General features: G+C 41.9%; 2 protein-coding genes and 11 non-coding genes across 16 annotated transcripts; 1 reads left to right on the top strand and 12 right to left on the bottom strand.

Moving 5' to 3' along the window:
- Nucleotides 1–95: 95 nt before the first annotated feature.
- LOC130165500 (pejvakin-like) lies at nucleotides 96–15955 on the bottom strand. Of its 3 annotated transcripts, none has more exons than XM_056370824.1 (14): nucleotides 15820–15955; nucleotides 15121–15242; nucleotides 14914–14988; nucleotides 14312–14402; nucleotides 13554–13686; nucleotides 13221–13321; nucleotides 9639–9731; nucleotides 9399–9514; nucleotides 7878–8052; nucleotides 7099–7294; nucleotides 6442–6583; nucleotides 6073–6190; nucleotides 1103–1246; nucleotides 96–1024 (listed from the first exon to the last, which is right to left on the bottom strand). In XM_056370824.1, exons 8-14 carry the CDS (start codon nucleotides 9420–9422, stop codon nucleotides 723–725), a joined length of 1101 nt encoding a protein of 366 aa, XP_056226799.1. In that variant the 5' UTR covers nucleotides 9423–9514; nucleotides 9639–9731; nucleotides 13221–13321; nucleotides 13554–13686; nucleotides 14312–14402; nucleotides 14914–14988; nucleotides 15121–15242; nucleotides 15820–15955; the 3' UTR covers nucleotides 96–722. The 3 variants fall into 3 exon arrangements, with proteins under 3 accessions (XP_056226799.1, XP_056226800.1, XP_056226798.1); XM_056370825.1 differs by having other exon boundaries at nucleotides 9399–9509; XM_056370823.1 differs by having other exon boundaries at nucleotides 7878–9514.
- On the bottom strand, nucleotides 1959–2032 carry trnai-aau (transfer RNA isoleucine (anticodon AAU)). The gene has a single exon. It is a non-coding gene; the product is annotated as a tRNA-Ile (tRNA).
- On the bottom strand, nucleotides 2323–2396 carry trnai-aau (transfer RNA isoleucine (anticodon AAU)). The gene has a single exon. It is a non-coding gene; the product is annotated as a tRNA-Ile (tRNA).
- On the bottom strand, nucleotides 2769–2842 carry trnai-aau (transfer RNA isoleucine (anticodon AAU)). Its single transcript has one exon. It is a non-coding gene; the product is annotated as a tRNA-Ile (tRNA).
- Nucleotides 3134–3207, bottom strand: trnai-aau (transfer RNA isoleucine (anticodon AAU)). Its single transcript has one exon. It is a non-coding gene; the product is annotated as a tRNA-Ile (tRNA).
- Nucleotides 3499–3572, bottom strand: trnai-aau (transfer RNA isoleucine (anticodon AAU)). The gene has a single exon. It is a non-coding gene; the product is annotated as a tRNA-Ile (tRNA).
- On the bottom strand, nucleotides 3955–4028 carry trnai-aau (transfer RNA isoleucine (anticodon AAU)). The gene has a single exon. It is a non-coding gene; the product is annotated as a tRNA-Ile (tRNA).
- trnai-aau (transfer RNA isoleucine (anticodon AAU)) lies at nucleotides 4320–4393 on the bottom strand. Its single transcript has one exon. It is a non-coding gene; the product is annotated as a tRNA-Ile (tRNA).
- On the bottom strand, nucleotides 4685–4758 carry trnai-aau (transfer RNA isoleucine (anticodon AAU)). The gene has a single exon. It is a non-coding gene; the product is annotated as a tRNA-Ile (tRNA).
- trnar-ucg (transfer RNA arginine (anticodon UCG)) lies at nucleotides 4936–5008 on the bottom strand. Its single transcript has one exon. It is a non-coding gene; the product is annotated as a tRNA-Arg (tRNA).
- On the bottom strand, nucleotides 5141–5214 carry trnai-aau (transfer RNA isoleucine (anticodon AAU)). The gene has a single exon. It is a non-coding gene; the product is annotated as a tRNA-Ile (tRNA).
- On the bottom strand, nucleotides 5345–5421 carry trnai-aau (transfer RNA isoleucine (anticodon AAU)). The gene has a single exon. It is a non-coding gene; the product is annotated as a tRNA-Ile (tRNA).
- On the top strand, nucleotides 10698–13223 carry cep70 (centrosomal protein 70). Of its 2 annotated transcripts, none has more exons than XM_056370826.1 (4): nucleotides 10698–11012; nucleotides 12294–12402; nucleotides 12482–12561; nucleotides 12743–13223. In XM_056370826.1, the coding sequence occupies exons 1-4, from the start codon at nucleotides 10919–10921 to the stop codon at nucleotides 12802–12804; spliced, it is 345 nt and encodes a 114-aa protein (XP_056226801.1). In that variant the 5' UTR covers nucleotides 10698–10918; the 3' UTR covers nucleotides 12805–13223. The 2 variants fall into 2 exon arrangements, 1 of the variants encoding a protein (XP_056226801.1); XR_008826817.1 differs by having other exon boundaries at nucleotides 10704–11012; nucleotides 12298–12402.
- Nucleotides 15956–22227: the final 6272 nt, after the last annotated feature.

The following is a 22227-nucleotide window of genomic DNA, read 5'->3' as shown; positions in this document are numbered from 1 at the left end:
GCGCCCTCTAGTGGAAAGGAGGGTAAACGTGTCAAAGTAAAAGCACGGATAATCAATCTTTACACAAGGAGAAGATGCAGGCCAACAAGAAAAAATAGAATCATTATCAGTGAGCTTTATGGGTTTTTTCATCATCATGATCATGTATTTATACAAGTGGCTCAGGAGAAAACAACAGAACTACAAGACTCACAAACTTCCATCAAACAAGATTAGTTGTCATTTACTCATAAAATATCACCTCTACTCAATATTCACACACTTGTTATAGACAATCAAATCAAAAACCACCTGTTATATAAACGCCACATTTAACAAAGCCAGGCTGTCCTTTCTAGTTGTTCCTCTGTGGCCTCCACATGATCCCTCCTGTCACTGAATAATTCATTGTCCAGCTGATACAGTGCTTACACAGCATACGTGTGGAAATAGGCTGGTGCCAAATGTAAACTGAAAACAATACTATACACTACACCGCAAAGTGATACATAACACCTAGTTTATATTTACATCTTTTACAGGAACATTTGGCTGTTTCTGAAGTAGTTGTGAAAGGTGTTTATACTGTCATGGCTGTTTCAATGTTTTTTATTGGAAAGAAAACAAGACAAACATCTCAAAAACAGCATGGTAAACAGTTACACTTGTGGGACCTCGCACCACGAGAAAAAAACGACCTACATAGGAACAAAGCTGCTACCATGTGTAAGCATTCCTCTTTTTCACCTGAGTGTTTTGTGCCAAAGGTCGAAACAGGGCACCACATGCAGGCGAACATATTTTTGGCCTCCAGTTGAGCACTCCAGGCAACCGTAGACAGTTTCCCGCCTCTGGTTCCCCATGCCGCACAGTGCACAAGGGCCCTTGGGGATGTTGTGCTTTAAGAGGTTGACCCGTGTGTGGGTGCTTTCCCTCAGGTAGGCGGTGGAAATGTCTGTCATGCTGGCGGCTTTCTCGTAGTAGTCGGTCACCATGTCATCCATGTAGGTGTCGGAGTGGGTGAGCTCCTCAAATGTTCGGTCATCTGTACAGAAGTTGGAAAAGACAAAAGTGTAGCACAAATAAAAGTGTATGTATTATGTAGTAGAGGTTGTTACTGTACCTGCCCTGAAGGGGTTTCCATAGATGATCCCGGACAGGAAGCGGCGCAGTCGACCCATGGAGAAGTGGCCGATGAAGCCACCGAGCTGCTCCCTGATCTGCTCCCGCTCAAATCCACCTTGAGACTCCGGGGCAACACAAATATCTGACAAAGAGGAAGGAAATATCACAAAAGGTGCTATGAATCAAATTTTTGGCAGCAATAAAGGTTTATTATCATCCAAGGGAGCAACTAATGATTACTTTTATTGTTGATGACTTTTCATAGTGCTCAAGCTGTCTTGAAATTTTGTCTATATTGACATCGATGACTTTGCCTTCTATAGCAGCTTCTTGTAGATTTCCTACTTCTAATAGAAGCTGCTCATGAGTAGGGGACACTGAACATTGGCCAGTATGGGGATCTGACCCATGACCTTGGCATTATAAGCACAAGTTGGACAGAACATGAGTTGTTTTCAATTAAGTTTTATTTGTAGCCTACCCTCAACTATGACAGCAGTAGTGGCCTGTATGGGCATTGAACCCATGACCTTGGCATTATTAGCACCTCTTCAGAGGAAAATACAGTATTTTTTCTCAGGATTCATCACATCATTGTAGCAGTACTTTTTATTTCTATAACACTTCCAACAGGGACTTTAAATCCAGACACAAGTGAAACGCAAACTCCAACCACGAAGGGACTCGAACCCTCAATCTTCTGATCCGAAGTCAGACGTTGGTCACATGGTCACACCTAAAAATGCTTAAGGGGCCTTTGCATTTTCTCATTGTTTTGACCTTTTTGTTGGGGTAAACACAAAAGTGTAAGTTGTTTTTCATTTGCTGTTTATCCTCAAATACATTAGCTGCAATGGCCAGTATGGGGATCGAACCCATGACCTTGGCGTTATTAGCACCACGCTCTAACCAGCTGAGCTAACCGGCCTGTTTTCTGTTGTTTTATGAACAAAATTTATTCCAGCATTTATCTTTTGCAGGCTGAAAAACAGTTCAGAGTATCGACGATAATGATGCAAATTCCAACCACAAAGAAGCTCAAAGCCTCAATCTTCTGATCCGAAGTCAGACGCCTTGTCCATTAGACCACATGGTCACACCTAACAATGCTTAAGGGGCCTTTGCATTTTCTCATTGTTTTGACCTTTTTGTTGGGGTAAACACAAAAGTGTAAGTTGTTTTTCATTTGCTGTTTATCCTCAAATACAATAGCTGCAATGGCCAGTATGGGGATCGAACCCATGACCTTGGCGTTATTAGCACCACTCTCTAACCAGCTGAGCTAACCGGCCTGTTTTCTGTTGTTTTATGAACGAAATTTCTTCCAGCAATTATCTTTGGCAGGCTGAAAAACTGTTTAGAGCAAAGTCCAATACTTTTTCTCAAGCCGTTGTAGCAGTAATTGCTATGTCAACTCCAACAAGGACTTCAAATCCAGAGACAAGCATTATTCAAATTCCAACCACGAAGGGACTCGACCCCTCATTCTTCTGATCCGAAGTCAGACGCCTTGTCCATTAGGCCACATGGTCACACCTAACAATGCTTAAGGGGCCTTTTCATTTTCTTATTGTTTTGACCTTTTTGTCGGGGTAAACACAAAAGTGTGAGTTGTTTTTCATTTAGTTTCATTTGCTGCCTAAGCCCAAACACGACAGTGGTAGTGGCCAGTATGGGGATCGAACCCATGACCTTGGCTTTATTAGCACCACGCTCTAACCAGCTGAGCTAACCGGCCTGTTTTCTGTTGTTTTATGAACAAAATTTATTCCAGCATTTATCTTGGGGCAGGCTGAAAAACAGTTCAGAGTATCGACGATAATGATGCAAATTCCAACCACAAAGAAGCTCAAAGCCTCAATCTTCTGATCCGAAGTCAGACGCCTTGTCCATTACACCACATGGTCACACCTAACAATGCTTAAGGGGCCTTTGCATTTTCTCATTGTTTTGACCTTTTTGTTGGGGTAAAAACAAAAGTATAAGTTGTTTTTCATTTGCTGTTTATCCTCAAATACGATAGCTGCAATGGCCAGTATGGGGATCGAACCCATGACCTTGGCGTTATTAGCACCACGCTCTAACCAGCTGAGCTAACCGGCCTGTTTTCTGTTGTTTTATGAACAAAATTTCTTCCAGCATTCATCTTGGGGCTGGCTGAAAAACAGTTCAGAGTATCGACGATAATGATACAAATCCCAACCACAAAGAAGCTCAAAGCCTCAATCTTCTGATCCGAAGTCAGACGCCTTGTCCATTACACCACATGGTCACACCTAACAATGCTTAAGGGGCCTTTGCATTTTCTCATTGTTTTGACCTTTTTGTTGGGGTAAACACAAAAGTGTAAGTTGTTTTTCATTTGCTGTTTATCCGCAAATACAATAGCTGCAATGGCCAGTATGGGGATCGAACCCATGACCTTGGCGTTATTAGCACCACGCTCTAACCAGCTGAGCTAACCGGCCTGTTTTCTGTTGTTTTATGAACAAAATTTCTTCCAGCAATTATCTTTGGCAGGCTGAAAAACTGTTTAGAGCAAAGTCCAATACTTTTTCTCAAGCTTCATCAAGCCGTTGTAGCAGTAATTGCTATGTCAACTCCAACAAGGACTTCAAATCCAGAGACAAGCATTATTCAAATTCCAACCACGAAGGGACTCGACCCCTCATTCTTCTGATCCGAAGTCAGACGCCTTGTCCATTAGGCCACATGGTCACACCTAACAATGCTTAAGGGGCCTTTTCATTTTCTTATTGTTTTGACCTTTTTGTCGGGGTAAACACAAAAGTGTGAGTTGTTTTTCATTTAGTTTCATTTGCTGCCTAAGCCCAAACACGACAGTGGTAGTGGCCAGTATGGGGATCGAACCCATGACCTTGGCTTTATTAGCACCACGCTCTAACCAGCTGAGCTAACCGGCCTGTTTTCTGTTGTTTTATGAACAAAATTTATTCCAGCATTTATCTTGGGGCAGGCTGAAAAACAGTTCAGAGTATCGACGATAATGATGCAAATTCCAACCACAAAGAAGCTCAAAGCCTCAATCTTCTGATCCGAAGTCAGACGCCTTGTCCATTACACCACATGGTCACACCTAACAATGCTTAAGGGGCCTTTGCATTTTCTCATTGTTTTGACCTTTTTGTTGGGGTAAAAACAAAAGTATAAGTTGTTTTTCATTTGCTGTTTATCCTCAAATACGATAGCTGCAATGGCCAGTATGGGGATCGAACCCATGACCTTGGCGTTATTAGCACCACGCTCTAACCAGCTGAGCTAACCGGCCTGTTTTCTGTTGTTTTATGAACAAAATTTCTTCCAGCATTCATCTTGGGGCTGGCTGAAAAACAGTTCAGAGTATCGACGATAATGATACAAATCCCAACCACAAAGAAGCTCAAAGCCTCAATCTTCTGATCCGAAGTCAGACGCCTTGTCCATTACACCACATGGTCACACCTAACAATGCTTAAGGGGCCTTTGCATTTTCTCATTGTTTTGACCTTTTTGTTGGGGTAAACACAAAAGTGTAAGTTGTTTTTCATTTGCTGTTTATCCGCAAATACAATAGCTGCAATGGCCAGTATGGGGATCGAACCCATGACCTTGGCGTTATTAGCACCACGCTCTAACCAGCTGAGCTAACCGGCCTGTTTTCTGTTGTTTTATGAACAAAATTTCTTCCAGCAATTATCTTTGGCAGGCTGAAAAACTGTTTAGAGCAAAGTCCAATACTTTTTCTCAAGCTTCATCAAGCCGTTGTAGCAGTAATTGCTATGTCAACTCCAACAAGGACTTCAAATCCAGAGACAAGCATTATTCAAATTCCAACCACGAAGGGACTCGAACCCTCAATCTTCTGATCCGAAGTCAGACGCCCTGTCCATTAGGCCACATGGTCACACCTAACAATGCTTAAGGGGCCTTTTCATTTTCTTATTGTTTTGACCTTTTTGTCAGGGTAAACACAAAAGTGTGAGTTGTTTTTCATTTAGTTTCATTTGCTGCCTAAGCCCAAACACGATAGTGGTAGTGGCCAGTATGGGGATCGAACCCATGACCTTGGCGTTATTAGCACCACGCTCTAACCAGCTGAGCTAACCGGCCTGTTTTCTGTTGTTTTATGAACAAAAATTATTCCAGCATTTATCTTGGGGCAGGCTGAAAAACAGTTCAGCACCACAGGCTGAGAGAAGAGTGCTTCTTTGTGGAGGATTAATAGGTGGATTATCACTAGTGGCCAGTATGGTCAGTATTGAACCCATGACCTTGGCGTTATTAGCACCACACTCTAACCAGCTAAGCTAACCGACCTGTTTACGCTCATTTTCTGAACAAAATTTATTACAGCATTTATTTTGAAGAGGTTAAAAGACACTTCACTTTTCACTTGTTTCATTTCAGCCTTACACTCTTAAACATTTCCAAAAACTGTGAAGCGATCAAGCATTTGCCTGTAATTTCAGGTGCCACAGTTTGATCACAAGACATCAGGCACCACCGCTCTAGAGAAGGAAATGATCAGTTTTTTGGTGTAAAGGTGCAGAAATTGCTTTAAGTATGCTTCCATTTAAGATAAGAATGCATGGCATGAAGCTGTGACTGCTGAGAGGCCTCAGGTGTTAACCACAACTAACACACCCACAGTATTCCATGTTGGACACAAAGGATTCAAACCTTCAATATTCTCAAAAACCACAGTCCTTATCATTTATGTTCACTTTCATCTCAGCTTTGTTGGCAAGCAGAACAATTTCATGCAAAGGTGCAGTTTCTAATTTTACCTCTGGAAGTTTAACTTAGTCATTTTTGCTCTCAACATATTTACTTATTTTAGCTGGAAACGTATAAAATGAACTGAAATCACGTCCAGCCTCATCAAATTTGCTGATTTTCTGCACCTTCACAGCAGCTGAGTGGTGTGTGTGTTTGTGTGGGAGTTATGGGAGAGGGTAGACTTCGTACCGAGCCGCCCGTCCAGTCGAACAAACAGCTCACAGATGCTGAAGGCGATGGTGGTGTGAGCCGGGATGACGATGGCCTTGTCACGACCTTTGGGGTTCCTGCCGTCGTCGATCTGGAACTGCAGCAGAGCAGAGAGCTGAGTCAGGGGTCAGGGGTCCAGATGCAGCATTGACACATATCACATAGATATCACAAGTTTCTAGTTCCCATGTTTCCATATTTGAATGTCCTGCTTTGTCCAAAATTCAAAGATATTCAGTATATGTTGTAGAAATACACAAATATTCACATTTTAAAAGTTGGAACCAGTGAATATTTTGCATTTTTACTTTAAAAATGACTTAAATGATGTAACTGATGTGTGTTTACCCTCATGGTTGTCCCTCTCATGCCGGCGTGGACGGTCAGAGAGCACTGACGTGTGGTGCGGATACTCTCCATAACGACACACAGCACGCTTCGTTTGCTCTCTTTGGACTGACGGACCAGGCAGTGATCCAGGTCCACTTTCCTGAAAGACCAGAAAATGGACTCACAACTGCTTTTACACATTAAACACTGATTTCTGTCCGTTTGTCGTCTGGTTGCGTGACCAATATTCCCAACACGCCTTTCAATCTGACACCTATTAATGTACAAAAATATAATGGTTTATTTCCTGCCTTGCATTGTCCTCTATGTAAGTCCTGTATGTGCCAGTGTAGGATAACATGATCATTTATTCATCCTCACAGGGAAACCCTCTTCTCACATTCCCTCTATCACAGGTCAGAGGTCAGACATCAATGTGTTGCTGTTGTCAGGGGAAACACTGAATCTAGATACTGCATCTGAATTTATTGCAGAATAAAAAAAAACTCAAGGAGCTTATCCCTACATCTCAAGATTAATTGATATAGATCATTTAAATTAATTATTAATAAAGGACTAGCTTCATACTTCATCTAATGAGTCTCAAATGACACCATGATGACACCCGCCTGAGCAGCTGTTGAACGCACACCTGCACACTGCATGCTGGGATACCTGGAGTTGAGCTCCCGCAGTAACGTGGGCACCTCCAGCTCGTGTTTGGTCACGATGCCGAAGGAGGCTTTGACGGCCACGGAGTCGGATCCGCTGATGTTGAACCCCACGTCGTTGATGATGTGGTTTCCCAGGCGACCGTTGAGGGCCACGTCGGATTTGTCCTCATAGTTCAGGAGCTGATAAGAAGACACCCCTGTAAAGCAGGGAAATAGTCAGTAGATACATGTTACTAAGTTTTAAGATTTTCCACAAATACACATTTTAGATACAAAACATATGATAAGGAGTTAAAGTTTGCTCCACCAGTAAATATAATACACACAATAAACCAGTTGTGTAGTATTTCACATTATAGCAATCATAGATGTCATGTTTGTGCACTGGGTAATTTTATTTTTGATATTTTTTCTAGTTGTCAATGCAGGACTTTTACTGCATTAATATGATGCAGTGTTTTTACAGTGACAGTTCCTCAACCATTGGATATATTCACCAAATTTTCTCTCAGAATTAAAGTGTAGCTTTCAATTACTGTGAAGCCAAAAACTGTTCAAACGGCACATTATTTTACATTTTAAATGAGATCCCCAAACTTTCCAAGCTAAAAAAAGCTGAATTTAGATGAAATATTTCAATTTGATGGAGTAAATATCATATAAGTTCACGTAGAGCTGGAAAAAGCTGGGACAGAATATTTATTATAGCTCCTGTCAGATAATGTGGAATAAACCTCAAAGGTCAAATTTGATGATTTGTCTTTACGGAACATATTGTACCTGCTGTAATCTCCTTCTCCCCGACCAGGATGTCTTTCAGTGAGAAAGGGGTCGAGGCGTACTTGCTCTTCTTCCAGAAATGCCTCTTCCTCTTCCTGGTGACCAGGCTGAGGGGCTGGTAGCGGTCGGCCTCGCTCAGGCTCGGGACTGGGATCAACCTCCCGGTGTCTCCAACCTGCTTCACAAAATTCTTAGTGGCTGCAGCAAACATTTCCAGAGATGCACGAGAGTGTTGAACCAGGTAAAGAAATATAGTCCTCTTTACAACAACCACCTCCAAAGACAACTGCAGAGTCACGGGGTGTATCAGCTGGTCTTGTTTGCTGATGTTAAATAATGCAGGTGGTGTGTAAGGGAATATGGGACGAGGTGCGTGTTAACCTGGTCACTGTCGGCCTGCTGCTTCCTGTCACGTGGAAAAACAAATTACAGGAGTTTTCTTACACATTTTTCCGGCATGTTTGCCTATTGTGGTGGTTGATTTTTATCTGTATTTGTACATTTTGATACTAAAAGTCTCACTGTGAAGGGTTAATAAGAGGAAAATAGAGGACTTGCATAATTACAATAAATTACAGGAATTACACCAATTAGAAAAGATGATCTGTGAAAAAATCAGGAGCCACATGTTCGTCTTTGACTCTGTGATACATGAAAGATCTGTGAGCCTGAAAAACGGGCTGAATTATATCTTTTTTTTAAGGATGTCTCTGTGGTTTTTGTAACATCTAATGTTTTTTCATTGCAGCTTTTTTTAGTTTGGATAATGTCCACCTTTCAGTGTGTGTGTCCTGCATGCACGGTCGTGGGCCGATCTCTCCTGTGGTTACACTGCTGTCTAGTCTATACATCCAGAAATAGCCTGTATGTTGGAGGCTTTGAAAAAAACCACATGTATAAAACGCTTTTTTAACCACAGGAGCTGAGGTCAGTATTAGTGTGCTACACAATACGCTCCCTGTAATTTTTTACTTCTTGGCCAAATGTAATTCCTTGAAAGGACAAGACAAATCATCTTCCTGTAATTCACACTTAAGCCACACAGCTTTGTCTGCTGTGTCAGTGTTGACCAAAGAGGATTTCACCTGGAATCCCCTGGTCAGACTAAAAAGATGTGAGTGCAGACGAAGACAGGATGAAGGGTATGACGAGAGCGTGTGATGAACTTTAGGCCACTTTCAACTAAACAACAGGTTTCACAAAGTTTGGTTTTGATCTGATAAAAAGTACACCAGGGCCAAAATCAGCAATATTGATACCAATATACAAAATACAAATACAGTTTGAAAACCAGAACTACATCCCTGACAGAAAGTGCAAACACCACGTGACGTCTACTGACGCTTTAAAATCATCTAAAACGACCTGCTCAGTGTCTCAGGAGGAAAGGAGGACAGACCGACACCGGCTTTTTCAGGGACTGACACTTGTGACCTTTGGGTCAAAAGCGCATTTTCTCTTACAACCAGGTCCCCACACTACATATAAAACTATGAATGTGTAGAAGCTGAAAACTCTGACCTGATGGAGGAACTGTCTTCCCATCCGCCTCCCCTGTGGCTCTGCCCTTCTGCCTCTCACTCCTTAATGGGAAATCAGTCTGTTCTCCAAGCACCTCAGACACTTCCTGACCTGTTCTGCAAAGGAAACAAGTGAAATCTGCTTCATCCTCAGACTTAAACGTCCCTTTAAGAAGGCTCTGGGAACTCAGTTCAGGCTAAAATCACTTGTTAAGATGACAGTAATCTGTGTAGGAATCACCGCTGGAGATGGAGATGCTGTTTGTTTTCTTCTCTTCCTCCGGGACATCACCTCAGGGACTGACAGTCTGCACCGACTTGGCAGAGCTTTGGCCTGGAAAACACATCAGACGAGTGTAACATGCACGTTGTAAAGCGCTCAAGCTGGAGTGCACAGATGTGGGTCAGCAAGTGGAGTTTCAATAAGAGAGAAGTTAAAGAAGTCATAAACAAACACTTCCTTCATAAAAAACGACAAATAATTTCACCCACATGTTTCCAAAAATATGGAACAGTAGACAAAATATGTGAAGTAGCAAACTTCATTTGAAAGCTTTTTTCTGGCTTATTTAATATTGAATGTTAAATGCATCAGTTGATGATTCATATCATCTGTGAGATTAAGGCCGCTTTCACGTCATGATAAATGTTGAGTTATCACCAACTTAGCTTAGCTTAGCATAAAGACTGGAAACAGGGAGAATGATTAGCCTGGCTCTGGGCAAAGGTAACAAAATCCACCTGAGTTACATCCTGGGACTATTTCCTGGCCAGACGTAGTGACTTCGGCGTGAAAGTAAATATGCGTACCTCCCAGAAAAGTCAAACTGTTCAAAATCCAAAACATTTATGGGTGATTGAATTATTAAAAAAATGATTTTAAATGATGGCCACGTTTCTTTTTGGATGCAAGTTTTGTATTTTAGCAGCTGAAACCAGGATAAGAGCTAAAGATAGAAAGAGAGGTGTAGAGAGAGAAGAGAAAGAGGTTCATTTATAATGAAGGGATGTTCGAGAAACAAACCTAAATGTGGATTTTGCTCTGAAAACTTGTCTCATACATATAGAAGCAGCCATATAGTCAAAAGAAAGAAATGCTCAAAAAAGCATCATCATCCAGCCCATCTTCTTTCATCGGCCTCTTGGCTGGACAAATTTAACGCAGCCTCTAATTAGCTACATCTTCCAAGGCGACTGTCAGAGCCCGAGGAGGAGGAGGTTGGCCTTGAAATAAAGCAAGAAAAAAATGATGAGAGAGGAGAGGAGAGGAGGAGGAGGAGGAGGAGGAGAGTGAGAGGAGGAGGGAGAGAGATGTGGGGGGGGGGGGTAAAGAGGGCGCTTGTTTCAGTTTGCAGCGATCGCTCATCCAGGAGCCTGTTCCACTCAGGGATATTTGGATTTCTCAGTCTGGATGCTGTAGCTCAGGGGTCGGGCTCTCTCTGACTTCCTCGTGTGTTTGCGTGGCGGCCGTGTGTGTGTGTGTGTGTGTGTGTGAGGACGCTGCGTGTCTGGCATGCAGACATGGGCCCCTCGCTGCGCTCTAGGATTACTTTCTGCCTGGCCATCACCTTGGCTCAGGTGATCGCTGTGACCTGCCAAGAAGATACCAAGAAAGGTGAGTGACAGCCACCCCAAATATGACCTCTCCTTCTGCCCTCCGATTGGTTTTCTGTGTTGATACCTGATATGTTTAAGTGCTGACAGGTTTATGCAAAAAAAGTAACAAACAAAGGATATAAAAGTGCTGAAATAAACATTTGTCCCATGCTGATAACAGACTTTAACTTCATGAAAACAACCTGTATTTCTTTATTTCCAATGCTGCAGATGCTGGATATATATCTGTGATTTATGTTTGACTCTTTGAATGATTCATGGTTGAGTAACGAGTCCTGTAAAAACATTTACTTTGTATTTTCATGTGTTTTTTAGTTTTTTTTTTAACGCATCTGTTTGTTTTTTCCATTATACATCCCTGCTTTATGATTTCTTCTTTTTTTAAAAAAACTTTAGGATGTGGTTTGAGAAGTTTCTCCTCTCTCCCAGATTCCCTGCTTCATGTTTTAGTTTAGATGTCAAACTGGGCTGCTCTGCCTCCCACTGACCTCGTGGTTAAGGAACCAAAGGTTGAAATCACACCCACAGCCTCCACCGGGAAGGCTTATTATGCCTTAATGAGACACTGTTTGCCTGTTCACGAAGCTGCGAGAAGCCACAGAGGGATGATTAAGACACAAAACATCTGGCAGAAGCTGCAAAACTTTTCAGGAATTGATTAGAAATCTTAAAGGTGACAACGAGATTTGACGATTCTCCTACAGTCATGAAAATAGAAGTGACGCTCTGCCTGATTTTCAGGCTGAAGTGGCCCCATGTGGTTGACGCAAAATCTCCTAATTCAAGATGATTTCTCAAAGACAGAGATGTGGCTTTTTCCCTTTCAAGCATATTTTCTAAAATAAAATGTCCCAGTGGATGTGATTCTGGGTCAAAAATACTTTACCCCACCGCCCCCCTCCCTCCCCCTCTACATGCTGCAGTGCACACTAAAACATTATGATGTAATATTGTTGATTACGATACCGGCAGTGCATAAGGTTAGCTAAAGGTTAGCATAAATTAGCTCCACCTTAGATGCTACAGACCTTATTGCATCAATATTTATAAACACAATATTATTTCATGCGTCTCTAGTCATAGTATAGTAAGGCCCTAAAACAGCAAAATAAATACAAAACCTTGTCAGTACAGAGAGCCAGAGTTAGCATTAGCATAGCCATTAACAGTCGGTCACTGCCAGTAACAAGTTAAAAAAACAACATAAACAAATAAACGATGCTAACTAAGCTAAGTGTTCTGAAAGATGCTAAGTACACTAACAGTTTGCTGTTGTCAGACAGCAGGGCTCCTCCCACTCAGGTGGTGAACCAGGTGGCGCAACTCGTCTCCTCCGGCGGACACGCCGCTCGGCTCTACGATCTGCTGGGAGACGTTGACATCGACAGGTAATCGACACACATTGTTTGAAATAGAGAGCTTTCAATTGACCACAACAATCCAACGTTCCGCTCTTGTTTTTCTCAGCATCATCGTGAAAGCGAGGCAGCACGACGAGTTTTTCCCGCCTTTCCGGGCCCTCGTTACGGACATTTTACAGATTCTGGGTAAGAATGACACATGTCATGATAACTGAGCATGTGGGGTTGAGAGTGGAATAAAGCATGGTGTGTGATTGCTTTCCATTTGGGTATCATGTTTTCAGTGAGCTGATATAAGCATTCAATTTCAGTGTTTACAGTGTGTTGTGTGTTTTTAACCCATCGTGTGTGTGCGTGTGTTTTGCAGGACTCAGACGACTGGATGACATCCTCCCAGCTCTGAAGTCTTTGAAACAAACAGCACAATGATGTGTTTGTGTTTTTTGTGAACTGTGACGATTTTGTTAATTTTGTTTTTATGTCAAACTTTAAGTGAGTGAGATCAGTAAATCTGTTTTCTATAAATCCACATCTTTTGTAACGAGCCTCTTTATTTGGCATGAAAAATGCCAATTAACCTAAAGCTGGATTGAGGGAGGCAGCCGGAGAGAACCCATGCCGCCCCGTCACAAAGTCATAGTATAGTGAGGCTGTTACAAGAAAAATGTTTTAATAAAAAAAGGGTGCCTACCTACAAACCAACTGAACAGAAGAACAATTGATCAGAAGGTGAAGGACTCCCTGAATCTTGTATGTGTTTGATGTGAGTGCAGTATTTATTCCCACAAAGAGTAGAGAGCAGAGTTGTGGGTTGATCCAATGAATGTACAATAGGAGTCACCCACCTCTCATACTGAAGGCAGCTTGTAGATGGAACGTGCTTCATTGCAACAGGTAGTTTCCTGATTTCTAAACAGTGGTCAGAGGCTGCAGACTTTAATCACTCCTGTCCGATGGAAACAAATTTTATCATAAGCCTGAAATTAGTCAAGGTTATCTCAATCAAAGATGCTTTCAACAATTTTAACAACAATAAATGCATATGGAAATAAGAAATGATAAGGAACAGGGGTGAAGAGGTGAAATGCTGCCCCCTACGGAGCAAGTTACACATTACACCTTTAAGGTACGAAGATGTACTCAAATGTGATAGATAGTTGCAGTAGTTGATAACTCACCTGCAGGTCTTATGCGCATGTTTTGGTCCTACTGGGATGTAATATTCGAGTTCCTTTCAGAATCACTGAATCTGAATCTTCAACCCGATTGCTTGATGTATCTTTGGTGTTCAGAATGACAAAGATCCAACCCCTAAATAATAAAAATAAAAATGTAATTTGCTTTCTCAACCCTTTGGCTCCCTGAGCTCTTCTATGTGGCTGAGAGATCATTTCATCTGTGTTCATTAAACTGACATGCACATCAGTTTTCTTCTTTTCAGCAACAGAGGGTGCCACATCATCAGTGAAGAGCAGGAGTCATTCACTGTTAATGGAGATGTTAGTTCCTTTAGAAATCAACTGATCAATAATGCAGTTGTGACAAACAGTGAAGGTGATAAAAACAGCTTTCATTTAGATTCAGTTTCTCAACCAACCCATCATCATTTAGAAGATCATTGTTTCCAGCTCTAATTCAGTCACATCATGTTTTCTAATAATGTTCAGGTTTCATTGATTTACATCAATTTGTGTGATCAGGCTCAGGAAACACACTCAATAATGTTTCATCTCTAATTTATAAAAAGTAATAAATACAACAAAATATCAAACATTTTAAGGCATAAAATGTCATAGTAAGGCATAAAAAGTCTTAGTGTAGTGAGGTATAAAAAAGTCAAAGTATAATAAGGCATAAAAACTCATAGTCTTGGGTGCTGTGGAAGAAAACAAGATTGTAGAGAACAGCTGACATGAAGCGTCATCCAGAGTCTTACCAACATCCAAATCCATTATAAGCTGATTTCTTCTAGTAGCAGCCGGCTGCCACATCAGGACAAAGCTGCCACTTGTTGCCATATATGTCACCTATAAGGGGATATATAATTATCACATATAGCTATACAGGCTCAATATATTAAGATATAAGTTTATAACATATGTGAAATATCCATAGTGAAATTTGTACTTGTACATTTAATTAAAAAATTGACTAATATGCATTCTCATATACGTGTATGTGCACAAGTATGTATTGCCCTACTTCCTCGTCCGCAGCCAGCCAGCTCCGCTCCTCACCAAATTCATGAAGAAACAGCAAACAGAACTTGTACTCAGTATCTGTGTACTGACAAGTATATGTAGCCATGTAGCCTTTTTGTGACGTAGTGACACTTAGTGAACAAATTTATTTGTCATGAAGGATGACTTAAGTCTCAAAAGAGCCCTAAGGCCTACCTGCATAACTGTTAATTGAACTTAAAAGATATGCAGATGTTTGAAATTAAAACCATCAATATGAAAATATTCAACCAGGAAATAATCATAATCAAACCTTTTGTTTCAATCTGAGACAAAACAAGTTGCATAATAAACTCACAAAGTCAAGACGAAGCTCTCAGATATGATGGATGACTCAAGCATCATAGAAGAACTTCTAGCAGGTCAGGAAAACCTGTTTGACAGGAGATAATGGTAGCAGAGAATATAAAGAGACATTTATGAATGACCAATTGTCATTTTATCACACATATAGTAGGTTTCTTCACATAAACCTTTAAACATACACATATTGCATTCCTCTCACCACATGAAATGAGCTCAGGAACCCAAAAGTGGCCCAGTGAATGATGGAGGAGACAAAGGAGGTCCTCAAAAGGGGACAGAGGGAAAACAACTCCTTAGGCTCTCATTTATAGGGTGGTCAACCTAAAAGAGACATATACTTATATATACACAGCCATTTGAAAACTACAGTAAAAGTAACACATTTACACAGAAATTAAAGTTACACACAAATTATGAAATAGTTATTACCTCAGTAAACAATAAATGAATTGAAAGATTACAATAAATTCAATGGCAAATATTGCAAATTAAACTAATTATTTCCTATAGGTTTACTTGTATTTTGTGCTAAAATTCAAAGTATCTCATCTGTATTTACAATACAGCTTGATTCTGCATCTCTACTTACAGCTCATTGGTCCATGTGAATGTTTACTGTTGCTATGGCAACAAGAGACTACTGATGTTAGCAGCTCTTAGCTAGCTTAGCTAAATCATCTGAACAATAATAACCCATAATATCACAATTCGGCATATTTAAACAAAATCAACCACAACTACCAACATTCACAGCCCTTCAACTCTGGGCTAATATGCTGTCACAAGTAGGACTATGCAGTTAATTAGGTCACATCATTCAATGTAAAAACGTTTTCTACTTTGTTTTGGACATGTCTCAAAAACGTAGCCTAGCCAGCCGCAGGCTAACGTTACTTACCGTGTATGTCTCCACTCGCTCGTCTCCCGGCGCGGCAGCACCTGCTGGGGTGGTGACCCCGGCACCAGATAGGTCCGTCAATTTAGAACATTTAGCAGCCGCCACCTCCAGAGACTTCAGCTTTTTAAGTTGCAGTTTTTCAGCGCCACCCGGGCGTTTCTTCCGCTTATCCGTCTTCAGCTCAGCAGCAGCCCGTCCCGCGACTCCCGCCCATGGCATGAGGTCCCGCCCACCCTGGTTTGTGTTGTGATTGACAGCACTGTCAGGGCTCTCTGAGCCTGTCAGCCCATGATTGATTGACAATGACAAACAATAGACCGATAATATGTGTCGATGCTGGCAACACACTGCTAGCCCTCTGTAGCCAATCGGCCCAATCGGAGGGAATTTACAGGAAAAAAAACAAAACAAAATAACATAGCGGACCGGACCGGCCCACATTGGACGATGCCCGGTATGCCAGATGGCCAGTCCACCCCTGTTTATATGTAATTAGAATATGTACATACATTGAAGGCAGGTGAATGTCATCTCATTGTCAGCCCTCAAAGTTCATGTGATTGGCTGATTTCAACATACAACCTGTACAACTGCTGTTTTGGGGCAGCAGCCAAACACCCCTCTGTTCTCTCCCCCGCTTAGTACAATCCGGGTTCCCCCTTGTATAAATCAAATTGGATCCATCCACCTCCTGTTTGACATTCTGACCTTTCACCTCGGCTTGGAGGCAGCACGGACGGGACCACATGCTACAAACGTTCCTGTAACTTCAATTCAATTCAATATCACGAAACAACTAGCAAAAATAACTAACATCAAATGCCTTTGTGTTCTTCCATTAACTTCCAAGTCATGTCGAAGAAAATCACAACTTAGCGCTCTCAACTCTTCTCTCACTCTTTTCTCTCTTCACTCAGCAGCCTGCACACAAAACACACTTATACAAATAACACTGACAAAACATTTCACATTTTGTGACACTTGACAGATAAGACCATGCACAAAACACTGTGTATCTTTGCTCGTGCACTAGTTTGTTGCAATGGCATGAGTCCACTTTACACGTGAGGGAACATTAACTTGTGCTGACTCAGAAACACGACATCAGTCATGGAGGGAGGAAGTGCATCTGTATATTTCACCCATGCAGCTCAAATGAAACAGTTTCTTGAGTTCTTCTCATTGGGATGTACAGGACTTACACTTTGACTTTGTGCTTGTGTCTTCTTTTAATGCAGATGTCCCGCCACCAGGAGACCAGGACCAGGACCAGGACCAGGACCGGCACACCGCTCCAACTCCGGCTCTTCACTCCTTGCGCTCACATGTCCATCACACCGGAAGCTGGCGGCCACCCATCACAAAAGGTAATGGCGCTCTCATTATATCAGGATCACAAAACAAACATGCTCTATTCAATTTTTTATATTATTCATTGCAATTAATCAGCAAAACTCTCGCTATTTAGCAAAAATATCATTTGGCCATTCATACCAGTGTGTCGTATGTAAACCTTATATCCATTTTCATTTTTCACAGAAGGATCACGGCGCAGTCGACAGGCCTCAGCTCTGACCGCCGCCTGGAACACAGTCACATTTTTACAAACTTCATATCAGTTACTCTGCAATCAATCCTACTTTTACAATCTTTACATTTATACTCTATATTCTTGCTCTTTGCTTACATGCCTCTTTTAGACTAAGTCTTTTTGCTCATTTACACACATGCAGCTGGAACCCTCCACCTCCTCTTTGGCGCTCCGCCCTCCCGCGTCCAACTGACTGGCCCGGACCAGACCGGACCAGATCGGACCAGACCAGACCGGACGCCGCGGGACACACACACACATTTCCAATCTTATTTAACATCTTATTTATATGTGTAAAGTACATTATTTTCTTTGCTAAACAAAATTCATGCTCTTTACATGCACAATGGTTGAACAAGTTGTCATAATATGTCAAACATATCTCTATACATTTCCATTAGACTTTTTTTTTCTAAATCTGTCCTGAATTGGTAAATTGCTCCCAGGTGAATCTTGACTTGACTGATCTTGACTAACGAAGGGAAATGTGTGAAGCATTAGATCAACAAATGATCAACCAGTTTTCTGAAATAGCTCAAAGGTGCATCTCATGAACCAACTGGCAAGTATATATATATATATAGCCGGAGCACAACACAATGTTACAATGTCTCACAATAGAAGGACAAGGAATTGGACAGGGTCAACAGCCAGAGAGAAGAAGAAGAGGAAGAGGAGTGAGGCTGCGTGGAGGAGGAGTTGGGAGGCAAAACAGAGGAAGAGGCAGACGAGGCCTTTCTGTATCACAATGACATGGTCTGTCAACAAATTACAGTACAAACAGTAAAAGTGTAAATGTGAATCTTGTCCAGTCTCTTGCAATCAATCTCCCACATACACTAAGGTGTAACTTACAATTTACAATAAGTGTCATTGAAACTTTAGCTGTAGTTTACATCAGAACATCCCTCCAGAGTAAACTGTTATATTGACAACACGACTAAGCAATTTGACTGTCTTTTCCGTACACAATAACACAAGGACTTGTCATCTGATGGCAGTGACATGTTCATTGACACAGATATTTACTTTTGAGAGATGAACTAAGGATTTTGAGCAAGTGACTGGCTTTTGCAGGTAATCCATGGTGTTTTGCTATTTGTACGAATTGTTTTGGGAAATTCACTCACTGTTTTGCAAATGTCGAGGATGATTCGAGAAATGTACCAAAGCGACTGAGAAAAACTGTAATATTCACTCACATCTGTTGTACCAATAACTTGCATGAAAATAAACAAAAAGGCGTAAAACATTGGGCTCTAAACGGCCACGCTCAAAAACTGTGTGCTTCTCCCCGGTAAGCAGAACACCTGAGGAGTAATTGCCTCTTCTTCTGCTTATACATTTCATGTGTTGCCACTCAATACGCCACCTACTGTGGCAACCAGTGCATTACTCTAACACACACACAAATATACAAATGGCTCTAACAAGCATCTTTCTTAAAGCTTTTCAGTCTTTCCTCTGGGTGTTGTTCTGAAAAGTAGTAAGTTGGCCTTCAAAGTTCATATGATATGCTGACATTTCAACATACAACCTGTACAACTGCTGTTTCCAGCAGCAGCCAAACACCCCTCTGTTCTCTACCCCGCTTAGTACAAGCCGGGTTCCCCTTTCTATAAATCAAATTGGACTCACCCAACTCCTGTTTGACCTTTCACCTTGGTTTGGAGGTTTGTAAATTCCTGCCTTGCTTTCCTCACCAGTTGCCACCAGTCCCACTCGCATTAGGAGTAGCTTTCAGGATGCTTTTGACATTACACTTTGGATGTTGGACTTGAAAAGTCATGGACTGACCTGGGCTTGAACCCATGTCTCCAAATTGCATCACCACCTTAGCTTACACCATGGGAGCTTTCAGGGCTGAATCAGCAACCCCACCAATGTTTCAGTCACACCCCTCCAACATAAAGAATCCACCTTTAAGTCATTTGTTTTTTTTTGTTTTTTTTTTTGCTCTTTTACACCATGTTCAGCATTAAGATTTAAGACCAGTCAAAAGAAAACCCAACTGAAAAGCACATGCATCCAGTCTTCTGAAGAGAAAGAGCTTTTTTAATGTCAAATTTCCCAACAAATTTGGTCAGCCCACTCAAGATCAGTCATAGCCAGCGACATTCAATGGAGCAACTCACAGTGTGAAAGGAAGCATTGTTGCCAGACAGAAACAAAACATGGCACGCAGTGTGAGGAAGACACAGATGAGGAAACTCTTCACGAACAGTCAGCCTCTTTTTTACTGCGTAGGAGGAATAAGAAATGAGTTGCATTTCACTGCCGTCACTAAACACACTGTAACTGCTGTCTTCGTTCCTCTCACGGAGATGTTCAGTCTCCAGTGGCGCCAGTCGGTCACACTTTGAAACAAACCAGTATTGTTTTACACGAAATGAGGAATCTTTGCTGCGAATATGTTAATAATCCTCTTCTTTTTGGATTTAGTCCGGGTTTTAGGAAGAATGACGACTTAAGATTCCCTCCTTGTTTGGGTTGATTGGCAGGTGTTCATTGAAATGCAGCTGAAAGAGCTTCCTGTCCACACAATGATGGGCGCGAAGCCCGTGAATGACCCAGGTAAATGTCAGGACACCTTACAGAATGGGGTTTTGTTCGACCAGAGGAGGTTCCAGAGTGGTCCTGAAAGGTCTGAACCATTATGTCAACCCATAAAGTGGAGATATTTCAAGGTTCACCAGGCATTTTTTCATCCTTTTCACTTCCCTTACGCATCTTAGTCCTCTCAAAGACCGAGACAGTACCCTGGATATTACATTTTAGAATTTGGGTAGCCATTTTTGTTTCATGTTTCATGTTTTACCTGCAATTAGTCTTCCATCCATCCATTTTCTACCGCTTATCCTCTAGTAGGGTCGCGGGGGGGCTGGAGTCTATCCCAGCATCTTTTCGGGCGAGAGGCGGGGTACGCCCTGGACAGGTCGCCAGTCCATCGCAGGGCAAACACATAGAGACAGACAACCATTCACACTCACAGCCACACCTATGGTCAATTTAGAGTATCTAGTCCCCATTTTGCATGTCTTTGGACTGTGGGAGGAAGCCGGAGAACCCGGAGAGAACCCACACTGGCACGGGGAGAACATGCAAACTCCACACAGAAAGATCCCGCGTCCGAGTCGGGACTCGAACCCGGAACCTTCTTGCTGTGAGGCGACAGCGCAATTAGTCCTGAAGGCACAAATAACACTAAATAATAATGTGTTAAATTAGTGGGTTCTGCCTTCTCCCTTGTTAATATTTGAACTTTTCATTCATGCAAGAGGTCGATGTGATTAATCTTTCCAGCTGTCATTGAATTATTATCTTATTTACTATCATTATTAGCTGAATAAGTAAGGGCTCACTGAGTTGTTGTGGGGTATCTGGTCCCAGTGCTCTTACAGTTCTAATTAAAACTCATCAAAACATGATTGTTTTGCAACAACTCTCTTATGGAAACTGGGAGGATGGCTGATAATTTCCACTTATAAATTTCTAATTACTAACACTGGCATTCATGCTCATGAGCTGGGGAAGGTGCTAACGCATGCAAGGCACAGCTGGATTAGTTAGTGGGGGAGGGGGGGGGGGGGTCATGGGGCTAAAATGTGTCCTGAGCCACTACCAAAAACATTCACACATAATTTAGTCCAAATTGTTGATGCAGAACCTTCATCATTATACAGCACTGAGTTAACACATCTCACACTCTCGGCTGCTAGAGTGGTGCTCCATAAAGGCTTTGAATCCAGCTTGTGGCCTTCGCTGCCTTTTCTGTCACTGTTGCTATAACTATAAAGACCAACAACTGGCTGTAAAGATGGTTCTCTTGGTTGCAAAAGCTGCATGTACAATATTATCTGTCTTAAAACATCATCAGATCACTATCAAAGAATGAACATGATTTTATGTTGAGGTTGAGGCATCAATCCTTCCACAAGGTCCATTTTTTCATTTGTAAAATGATTCTAAAACGGCTAACAGATTTACTTTTGTGATACAACCATTACAATAATATAATATAATATAATGCAAGACTTCAATATTTGTAAAATCAATTGCTCAGAAACAAAGTAGACACATTCCCTTTGAATTAAGGAGAGGAGGAAGACAATGGAGAGAGACAGTAGTTCCCCCCCCTCACCCACCCACCCACCCCAACCCCAACCCCAACCCCACCCCCTCCATCTTCCTTTCACTTTTCAATTAAGAGTGCAGGCAGACACCTCAGCGTGGCTGGCATCGCCGTCCTAATCCTCCAGAGAATAAAAAAGAGCATTAGCGGTCATATGCCGGCCAGATTTGTCCCATTATTCATTACAATTAATTGCTTCCCTGTTCTCCCGGCCTTTCCCAGGAAGGCAGCGCTCCACGCACGTCTTTGCTGTAATATGAGCCCAGGACTTAAAGCTGTCATTCAAATCTCACTCTGACCTTTAGGGAGAAAAGGATGTTTTTCACCCAGTTTGCAGGGATGAAATCCAGTGTGTGTGTGTGTGTGTGTGTGTGTTAGTGTGCTTCTATCCTTGTGAGAACCAACCTGAGTGAGGATGTTTTGGCCGGGTGCAACCTAACCCGATGTTTTACAATCACAGACAGAATAGCAACATTTAACAGGAAACTAAATCCTTGTGAACTCCACCTCCATCATTATATAAAGATAAACTGGGAGGACTAAAAATATCCACAAGATATTTACAGTGGCCTTGTTAAACAACAGAGGTCAGCAGTGAGGCGGGAGATGCTTCCAGAACAGGTTGACATACCAGTTGACCACAAGGTCCATGTAGTAGGCGTTCTGGAGCTTTCGATCACATCTT

The sequence above is a fragment of the Seriola aureovittata genome, chromosome 24 (genome assembly GCF_021018895.1).
Source record: "Seriola aureovittata isolate HTS-2021-v1 ecotype China chromosome 24, ASM2101889v1, whole genome shotgun sequence".
Classification (NCBI taxonomy): domain Eukaryota; kingdom Metazoa; phylum Chordata; class Actinopteri; order Carangiformes; family Carangidae; genus Seriola; species Seriola aureovittata.
Note: the sequence above shows the minus strand (reverse complement) of the source record. Positions and strands in the feature narration are given on the sequence as shown.